This window comes from Magnolia sinica, chromosome 6 (assembly GCF_029962835.1).
Source record: "Magnolia sinica isolate HGM2019 chromosome 6, MsV1, whole genome shotgun sequence".
Classification (NCBI taxonomy): domain Eukaryota; kingdom Viridiplantae; phylum Streptophyta; class Magnoliopsida; order Magnoliales; family Magnoliaceae; genus Magnolia; species Magnolia sinica.
This window is the reverse complement of record NC_080578.1, coordinates 52,428,193-52,439,175: the sequence shown is the minus strand read 5'-3', so window position 1 is coordinate 52,439,175 and position 10,983 is coordinate 52,428,193. Positions and strand designations below refer to the sequence as shown.

The 10,983-nt window shown below is 38.9% G+C and overlaps 1 protein-coding gene across 1 annotated transcript; it reads left to right on the top strand.

The window, feature by feature from the left end:
• The first annotated feature begins 8,637 nt into the window (after positions 1-8,637).
• On the top strand, positions 8,638-9,936 carry LOC131248764 (carotenoid 9,10(9',10')-cleavage dioxygenase-like). Its single transcript, XM_058249213.1, has 3 exons — positions 8,638-8,693; positions 9,356-9,494; positions 9,700-9,936. The coding sequence occupies exons 1-3, from the start codon at positions 8,673-8,675 to the stop codon at positions 9,783-9,785; spliced, it is 246 nt and encodes an 81-aa protein (XP_058105196.1). The 5' UTR covers positions 8,638-8,672; the 3' UTR covers positions 9,786-9,936.
• Positions 9,937-10,983: the final 1,047 nt, after the last annotated feature.

Here is a 10,983-nt window from a genome sequence, read left to right as displayed (position 1 = left end):
GAGCCGTTTCTGATTTGAAACGGTAGTGCACCATACTAGAATAGTTGCTTTTATACATTGTTAGTTTCGCTGTTTTCTTGGTGTGTCCCGATTGAGTGTTGGATCTTCTTATTTCTTATTATTATGGTTTATTATATTATTTTGAAACAGATAGACGGAATGGATTCTATTGGAACCCTCTAAGTGGACCCCACATGGCCTGAGAGTCACATTTATGTAAATCTGCTGCTGACTACGGGATTATTTTCATCGTCAAAACGCCTTAAACCCTCTGGAACATCCAAAATGCCGAAACACGATCTCCCTCTCCCGATCTCCATCTCCCTCTCTCAATCTCCCTCTCCCGATCTCCCTCTCCCTCTCCCTCTCATTCGATTTCCCTCTCCCAATCTCAACCCTCTCTCTTGATCTCCCTCTCTTTCGATCTCCCTCACCCGATCTCAACCCTCTCTCTTGATCTCCCTCTTCTGATCTCAACCCTCGCTCTCGATCTCCCTCTCACTCTCCCTCCCTCTCTCGATCTCTCTCTCTCTCCCTGCAGCATTCACCGAGGAGCTACCCGCTTCAGGTTCGCCACTGATGAGCTTCCATCAACACGAAATCGTTATTACCTTCGAACGTTGATTGCCTCGAAGGTTTCGAGAAACGGTTCCACATCAATGGTAACAATCCCAATGTGATCATGGGGGCCCTTGTAGGTAGGCCCAATCGGCAAGATGACTACGTCGATCAATAGTGGAACTACGAATAGACGGAGCCATCCATTGCCTGCAATGCTCCTCTTGTAGGCCTTTTTGCTAAGCTGAAGGGCATTTTGGGAAGTTTAGGTGAGTGTCCGTATGGTCTACTTAGTGGGAGGAAGATTTTTTAGGGTAAAATGGTCATTTTTGTTACGAATGAAATGACCGTTTTGCCTATACACTTTTATTTTGATTCCAGAAGCAGCAAGGGCAAAATAGTCTTTTAACTCGTCAACTTGTCAAAGTCAACGTACTGTAGTAGGTGCAAGTTCAAGGGAAACAGATTGGCTACTCCCCCTGACACCAGCCCCGTGGCTGGTGGTCAGTGTTCTATGGGCCCAACCATGATGTATGTGTTTCATCCATTCCGTTCATCCATTTTTAAAGATAATTTTAGGTCTATAAACTAAAAATAATAGGGATATAAATCTTAGGTGGACCACACCACATGAAACAATAATGATTAGATATCCATCATTTAAATCCTCCTAAGGCCCACTGTACTGTTTATCTGACATCCAATCTGTTGATCAGGTCATAAATACCCAGATGAAGGGAAAAAAACAAAGATCAGCTTGATCCAATACTTTTATGGCCCCCAAAAAGCTTTTAATGCTCGACGTTCATTCAACATTGTTTCCTGTAATGTGGTCTACTTAAGATTGGGATATACCTTGTTTTTTGTATAATATCATAAAATGATTTATAAAAATAGGTGGACGGCATGGATGAAACACATACATCATGGTGGGGCCCACAGAGAACCGAACACCAGCCAATGGCTGTGTAATGACCAGGAAAATTTCGTGCTAAGACTCGAGTACTACCTCACATCCTTGAGAAGTTATGTGTGGGTTAATTATTGCTAAACTCAATTGCTTGTGAAATTATCATCAATCACTTTAAATTTGATCCGCAGGACTCAAAACCTGTAGAATCGTTAGCGCTATGTTACTCTGAAATCTGGGATTCAACGCTAAATCCAGTTGCTCTCGGGAATATTTAGAATCTTTGGATCGGACCTGGACCGCGTGTTGAAAGTCCGACAGCGATGATCTTAGACAGTTATGGTCACCTTGTTGGGCTTGACCATCATCTCAAAAATTAAGTCCAGATGATGTCCTGTGTCGATTTATTTGAGTCCGGAGTAAAGAGGGTGAGAACAGTGAGAAATTAAATATGATTTTATGAAATCTGAGTCGTGTCACTTGGGCGACGATTTTAAGCAATCTGACCATTGGATTCTGACCCAATTTCACCCTCGGATCAGGGAAGATGGCCCAAGCATGTCATAGTGCTTGTGGACCTGATCGAGCTTCGGTGACCATTGAATTGAGATTGGTCCGCCACGGTTGATCTATAAATTCAATCGGTACGAAAACTCAGTCTGACCTACATCCATGGTCAGTGAGCTTAAGTCCGACCGCACGTGGAAAAAGGACCACCGGAAGCGCTCCGTTGGATCGAGAGAAGCCTGATTTGGTTATAACCTAAGTATACCTTGGCCTTGGGGCTATTTTCATCAATGTTAGGCCTATATAAAGACCTTAAAATCCTCACTCTCTATGCCATACGAATTTCCTAAACCCTAGCTAAAAGAGAGAGACGGAAAAGAGAGAGAAAGTGAGAGAGAAGTTGGTGAATCATTTGAGATTCTTTCTTGTTGCTTTGCATCCTTAAACCATCACTTTTGAATCGTTATTCCGGCGATTCTAAGTTCATCCTTGGGTAAGTTAATCAAACCCTAATCTGTTTTAGAGCTTAGAATAGTCTATATGTTGATGTAGTTCATTTCTATTTTTGCCTTAGGTTATCTGGTCGCCATTGACGAAGACATATCGTCTGAATCAGTTTTGTGCACTTTTTCTAGTTTAAGGTGCGGATTATATTCATATAGGTTATGGTTTTCAAGGCTTTCAATGTCAGATAATAATTTATTATTGTTGTGGGTGTAATTTCACATGCCAAATGTTATGTTTATATTACGTTCCTGACATATATGAGATGTGTTAAGAATTGTGTATTCCTTGTGTATGTAGAAAGTATCATATACGTATAAAATATGAGTATGTGTTCGCCATGATTATTTGTTATGTTCTTGTGCTAGTTGTACGTGTGGCAACTCCTTGGCAAAAGGAATTGTCTAAATGTGTGTTCTCACCAACATACGTCATATATGTTGGAATATGTAGTCTAAGTATTTGTAGAAATGTCTGAATGGTCTAAAGTGTAGTGTATTATCCTATTTACGGGCGTTGAGAAGAGATTCTCAACTCTCATATTGGCATGTATGAGTTCCTGCATTCAATTTACATTCTTTGTTCTTTAAGTTCAAGCACTACTTATGTTGAAATCCATGTTAAATTGATATTCTTCAAATGCTCACATACTGTATGATCTGGGTTGTTGTTCCATTACTGTTCTAAAGTGTTGATATGAATATCTGTTGTAATGGAATATGTTTGGGACTATGGAATAGTCCAGGAAATCGGTAATCGACCTTGAGTTCGTGGCTGAGGTTGCTTTTGCCATGAAGGACGTGTTTGACGAACCCGAGTCGTATTAGAGTTGTCGACAGTGGTTTGGCCACACGGAGTGTTTGCACACTTTATGTCGTTCAACCAAATGTGCGCTCGTGCTAGTCGAGTTCGTCAAGTAACCCGATTATCCGATGTATGTTCACTATGTATGGACGCTATTGTTTGAATCTAGGGTACCAAAATTACCGATGAAATCCCGTTAACCGTTGTACCTTGATCCACTAAGACTCATGAGTCGGACATGGTGATATGGGACACCGTGGTCGAGCTATCGGCCTACGCTGGGGTGACGAGCCTCCCTGTAGTGAGCAGTGAGCACACCAGACTCGTGAGCCAATTATAGTGGTATGGGACACTATATTCGCGCTATCGGCCTACATTGATTGGTGACGAGCCCTTTATAGTGACCTTGATCATACCGCGATACTACATTAAGGTGACAAGCCTTAGTGTAGTAACTGAGGTATGATAGGCGTGCATTGATTGGTGACGAGCCCTTTTCAGCGATGTAGAACCATATGATCGTATGAGATGGCCTAGGACTGGCGACCCTAGAATGGATCACTATGTGGAAATTGATATGAGGAAGGTACCTTAACTTCCTAAACTTGTTGTATGAAAAAGACTAATAACAACTTAGTAATCATGTTCATGCACCGCATTGCATGTGCGTAGTAGTTGTTGGTACTGTGGGAGTTTGTCATGCATAACGTACGATGAAGACGCTGAAGGAATGCAGGTGAGGGCATGCATCATTTATACATACATCCTTACATTAACAAGAGTACTTTAGACTTGTTTAATTGTATTGCCTTATCGTTACTGCTTGATTGATTTGATATCATATTAACTTTTACTGTATAGTTCCACTGAGTTGATCACTCACTCCCACATTCTGGGATAGTGTTTCAACACCAACCAGAGTCTGTCTTAGATGCAGATGTTGACGCGACCCCTAAGGCAGAGCAGGAGTTCGAGGATGATGAGGTCGCGTTTTTTATTATGCAATTCTCAGGCGGGTTCATGTGAGCCATGTCCTGATCGACGAGGATTCTTGGTTTTCTTTTGGGATTGATAACTTCATTTTGATACTTGTAATTTGAAGATAAACACTTGTATTATGACCTGGCAGAGCATACATACCACAGGGACTTACACATGTACACATATATTTCTTTAAGTCTTCCGCTTGCGTTTTTCACTTATCACTGGATTATGTTTGTAGTTTGGCTTAATCTATTCCATGTTTTATGCACTTATATAGACAACATACATCCATCATTACATATGCTGCATAAGTGACGTTTTGGAACTCGGGAGCTGAGTTATGCTCGACCCCCGAATTTCAGGGCGTTACAGGCTGGTGGTAGGGGGAGTAGTCAATCTGTTTCCAAGTTCGAGCATATATTCAGCTGAACTGTAGTAGGTGCAGCCCCAGAACTGCAGTAGGTGGAACCCCCTGTTGTAGTGAAGGTCAGGAAAAACCTTATTTGAACCATATTCACGAAATATGTGTCCATATCTATCTTAAAGTGATTGATTTCGAGTATGATATTGTTTTCCATTTATGTATTAGTAGGATTTAATTCATTTTTCACCTGTGGATCTCCCTGCTATCACATCTTCTTCACTACAGCAAAATTCCATGCATCAACAGTCTGCTCAGCATGCGTTGATGTCAGCTGGAGCGAAAGATGTAGGTGCTCATGACATCACTATTCAGCATGTACCCTTACTGCATTCCAAGTTTATTGATATTTAGTTCCTCTCTTTGTTCTCGAAATTAATTTTTTTTATTATTTATAATGCAGATGCTAGCCAGGTGAATGCAGAAGCCCAATAGTAACAAAAAAATTCATCTAATGATTTGAACATTGAACCTGCTACTAATTTTGGAGTAAATAAGAGTCTCATGAATGAGGTTGTGTCCTTTTCTTCCACAATAATTCATTTTCCCATTTTTTATTCAAATCATCAAGATAATTATCTTGATGATCAGAAAAATGCAATCTTCTTTCATAAATAAAAACTTTGTTTTAATGTCTTACCTTATCAGGATTGAGCTAGCTGCTTCCATGTATTTTCTTATTGGTAACTTTGCATATGCTCCATATTTCAAAATAGTGTGGATTGTCTTGTTTCGATAAGTACTGTTAAGCTAAAGCTACGGAAGCAGAAGCTACTTGCTTTCTTATAAGGTGCACCTATTTTACATTTTATTCCAACTCTAATGTGATGTTTTCTGTGCATCATCAAACTGACAGTGGTGTTCCTTATAAAGGAACCCTTGTAAAACAGGGTTCTTATTATACATATTACAATTTTTTCCCAACTCTGATGTGATGTTATATTATAAAGGAAGAAGAAGAAGATGAGTGCGGATCTATTCCCTTCTTCGAACTCCCATAGCCAGCTCGATGGGCAGATTTCTCAGCTCATCCAGCGCAAGCCCCTCTCCGAGCAAGAGGTCTCTCTCTCTCTCTCTCTCTCATATATATATATATATATATATATAATATCACTGTTCTCCAGATAGAGACGACAGAGACTGTAACGTGCATGAATGAACCAGGTTGGATCCCTGAATGTCTTACTCTTGCCTTGTAAACCTCACTTGGTAATTTTAAAAAAAGAAAAAAAAGTGCTCATCTAGTTCAGGCCAAGGCTCTTGAGTGGGATTTGGAATGGGTCAGGCCCATCTCAGCTTGGAAGGTGAGCAGGTAGCTGAAAGCCAACAAACTGGATGAAAAAAAAAATAACAACAAAGAGAAGTCCAACAGCCTAGATTCAACAAATATATGTCAAATATATGTGGCTTACTTGATAAGAGTTCCACCTTAAATTTTAGAATATAACATGTTCATAATACTTGCAAGCTAAAATGCTTATTGTATTGTGCAAAAATAGTTTCGTATAGCCTACCTCAATGTACTTATCCCAAACAACCAGCTCTATGATGATACACGTTGAGTCATCATTCCATCTAAACCCACTTTGAGTAGATCTGTCATGATATTGTATTGTTTTTTCAAAGTTTTGATTCTACAAGTTGATTCAGATAGCCACATCGCGAAAATCTTAGTGATCAGATGATTCTAACCAGATAATCATGGCCTACGAAAGATGGACGGTTAATCTTGTTTATGGAAGTAGGTCCAATCAAGAATTTGAACCATGAGTTAGGCAGGGACCATCACGGATTGATTGTAACAGTTTAAGAATCACTTTGATTAGATGATCCTAACCATCCCATCCATGGATTCGTTGTAACTAGAGATTTAATTGGTAATGTCTTGATTTTATTAGCGATGATTCTCGGCGCATTTGAGGTGTTTGATGATAGAGTTTATACATGCATCATCAAGCCACTACATAGCTTCCCTTGTGCAAAATTCAGGCCATCTGCTCAAGCCGATATGTCATACATCTCTTTTAATTGCTCACTGTCCATTTCGTTTGTATACAGTTGGCTCACCTGACTTGCATGTGACCTGATTCTTACACCAAGGCGTAAGTTGCAGGTGATCTTGATGAGTGGTATCAAGATCACCTGCAACTTTTGGTGTAGTGTATATATATTTTTTCATTTCAGGTGATCTTGATGAGTGGTATCAGTAGCCATGCTCTGGAGGAGCTGTGTTCTACGATGATAGGATACCCCATCTTAATAATATCCTCATGTTTGCAATTCTCAAGAAAGATCGTTCCTTCATGGCAATTGGAGGCCCATGGAATGCAGCTCTAGATGGTGGAGATCCCTTGGTTGATGATTCCTCCTTAGTTCAGTCAGCTCTTAGGTGCTTACTGCTAGTATTTTTGTATCTTCTAATCCAACCAAAAAATAAAAATAAAAAATAGAACCCATAATAAATTTGTCTTTAGGTTCTTGAATTTCAAAATATAGAGATGGTATTTTGTTCACTAAAATCTAGAGTTGATTTCTTTGACAGAAATGTGAAAGATTTAACCCAACTTGATCTGCAAAATTCCCAGCACCGGAATCGGTTTCTTGAGGTAGTCTTGGCTCCTTTTGTACTTTCTTAGTTCGTGTTTTTATGCTGCATGACTATTGTGTGGTTGTGATTTTTGTTTAATGGAAGTTTAAGATCAAAATTTATGATTAATCATTAGAGGAATGATGATCTAATCTAATGCTAACTTGGTTAGAAGTTAGGGGTGAATAGATCATCTCAGGTATTAGTGATTTAGTGTACTTCTTTCTTGAGTTTATTTTATGCAGCCAGTCTAGGTTTTAAATGATTCTGATTGATTGCCATCTCCAGACTCCAGTTCCAACGGTACATTACAAGGTCCACGATGAATTTGCAACACCATTTTTTGTAAATCACAAAAAATAGTTAGAGAATCAGCAATTATTCACAAATTTCTAGGCAATTAAACCTAATTTCTGCACTAGAATCAAATTTATGGCAACTCAACCAAAATTTCCAGCAATTTTGTGCAAACTCCAAGCACTAAAACATGATCTTTTGTTATGAGAAACTTTCTCAGCGATGAACCTCAAACGCATCCTTGATTAGTCATAGCTTGAGCCAGATTTAGGAAGGCACAGATATTGGCCCCATGTGTCAAAGCCTCGAGGTTCTCTTTTAGAAACCCATATTCACTTGCTGCCTTGATGGATTTTTGAAATGTCTGCTTCATTGTTTCCTGTAGTTTAGTTTCGAAGTCCTCAGGAGACCAATGCATCAAATTGTACTCATGATTTAGTTCTAGTTCTCCATTAAGTCACTTTAGATGGGTTTGAGATGCACCTTTCTGTCTCACTAGGTTATGGTTTAATCATCAAGGGATACATCCTCGATGGTGTTCTTTTAGGGCCGGCAAGAGGATTGGCATCCCTTGGAAGGTACCTGATGCCTTTGCAGAAACCCTTGAGCTTCTCAATGTCTTCATATAGATTGTTTAACGGTTAAGGTCTGAGGAAAGGCAACTCCTTTAGATGTCAATTTTCCCCATTTTTGTACATCTGGCGACCTCATTTCAATATGGTGGTCTAAATACTTGTTTATGACTAGTCGATCTATGATTTGGCTGAATAATGTATCCTAAGCAATTTTGTCTTTCATTTAAATGCTAACGGGGGCCACATTAACTCCCAAGCTACTTGTGAATCTGATGGCATTGATCATTTGGCTGTTGGCTTGTGTTGCAGTACAACTTACAATCTTTATCTAGTAGATGTAATGTGATTTTTTTTCCTACAAGATTTCAATTGTAGCATTTAGAGGCAAGGAAAGACTACGAGTTTTGAGGGATTCCTTTTGGCATTTAAGTAGAACTGACAATCTCTATCTAGTAGTTCTACGTTGGATTAACAATGAGGATTATGGCTGGGACTCGATACAACGTGCCCCTAATAAACTCCCTTATGCTTTACGTAGGAATGCAGGTAACTTCTTTTGCGCCATTGGTTAGGCAGGTTAGGCAGGATTTCTTGGCAATCACATGCTTTGCTGCTGTTTGTTTCCTTGCTCTGCTGCTTTTAGGCTTTTGCCATTTGGTTTTTCAGCAATTCATTGTCAAAGGTTTCTCAACCCTTGGAGTGGAGAACTACAATAGGCACTTACATTCTTTTAACATCCAAGACCATCTATAAAATGAGATTCATAGTTGATTGATCCATTACATGGAAATCGATTAGGTGGTGGCCTTAGATTCAAGTACTTTAGACTCTGTTGCATCTTCTTTTGTAACCATTGGTGGTACCTGAACTAGTACCCAAAGCAAACTAAATGGACAGGAATTAAAAATATGAAATGATACTAAATTCACTTTAGTTGCACCACCACTATCAAATATCAATAGACATTCAAGACATTTTCTCTATATGGATCGTGTGCACCTCGGGTAAATAACTTGGCATTTCACAGCGATTGATTGATTCTAAATTGTTTGGAATCTTATATGATTTGTGATATTTGTGATATTTTGATAAACATGATGTATAGGTGCAGTATATGCCTTTGGTTAATGTTTGGAGCAATCAATAGTTGTGAAGCTAGTTCCATTACATTAACAAGAATTCTTTGCTTGCTTTACTCCTATTTTCAGGAAATGGTGAAGGATGGGAAGCTAATCTTCTCATTTGATGCAGCAAAGAAAGCTCGCTTTGGCGTACTCCCACGATATGCAAAAGATGAGCTTCAAATCAGATGGTTTGAGCTCCCAAATTGCTTTATCTTCCATAATGGTGAGTTTTCTTTTTTTCCTTTAACAACCAATAACAATGTCTTAGGAAACATTTCAAGCTTATTGAGGGGTCCCAGATGTGTGTTTGTGTTTTTAGTCTTTTGTAGCATGCTCCCATTCTTCAATCTTGATCATTAGTGGGGAGACTTTTCTTTTTCACTCAATTACCAATTAACTTCAATTTCTATAGTTATTTATATTCTTAGGTGGGAAGCGCCTTGTTCCTGTGGGTCTAGGAGATGATGATCAATGCATTGAGGGAGCTTCACATGTCATCTCCGCAAAGCTATAATTTAAAGTGTAGATTATTTTGTAAATTTGATTTTGCAATGAAACATCTTCAAGCACATTATTTTCTTATGTTTTTATTTGGATTAATCTCTATTTTGATGCAATGTAATAAACTTCTGTTAATTTATTTCCCTTGACCCTAAATTTTGTGTGTTTATCAGGGTTTAAAATTGTTCTTAAAATTTCGACCGTTGGCAACATTAATAGGCGTTCAAAGACGTTTCTAAAATTTTGTGCCTTAAATGTGACTATTGGCACCAGAACGGTTTAAAACCGTTCCCAAAATTTCATTTATGAAAATTGAAACGGTACCCAAAATGGTTCTAAACAGTTCCTGTTTTCTTACGACGCTTCATTTAGAAATGGTTTTAAACCGTTCCGAAATGACGATTTTGGTGTAGTGCATGTACATTCAACCACCTCTATTCAGAATTCTCTCATATTTAAATAATTGTTCTTTCCGTGTGAGGGACTAGTTCGATTTTTTTTATAACAGATAATTTCATGGCGTAGGATATACAACGAACACTTGTGAATTGTTAATGATCAGACTATGGTGCAGATTGAATCAGTTTAATTTTCATTACGGTATATCTAATTTAGGACCCCACGATTTGTACGGAGTAATTAATGCTATAATATGTCATGTGAAGTTTCGTCCACCATCCCAATCTGCCAAGGGTGTCAAAGTTGGTTATTTATTTATCCCCTATTGGGGATGAGAAAGGCCACGCGCTCACATGCATTTCACATGCATACCTTCATGCATTTCATTCTGTATCAAAATTTCTCATCGGACCGGAACGCTATAGAATAAGTGTTGTTCCACGCAGTGCGTAAAGCAGTCTACGGAGCCCACCATGTTGTATATTTAAAATCCATTCCATCTATCAGGTTCTACCTCGATGCTAGGCCCTAATGCCGAAATTAATTTAGATCCACAGCTCAGATGAACCACACTGCATGTAACAACGGGATGGGAGATTGGGAGGTCAAGGTTTGTGTGAGGCCATCGTGGTATTTATCTTTCATCAAAACAGTTAATCAGGTGAAAGTTTCTGGTATAAATAAAAGATAGAAAAATAGGCCTGATACAAAACTCACTGGGATGCCAACCGTATCAGCAGTTTTACATTATTCGGATTGGCGTGACACATTTGAGGTTTTATTTGGGCTTTATCTTATGTAGGTAGTGGTTA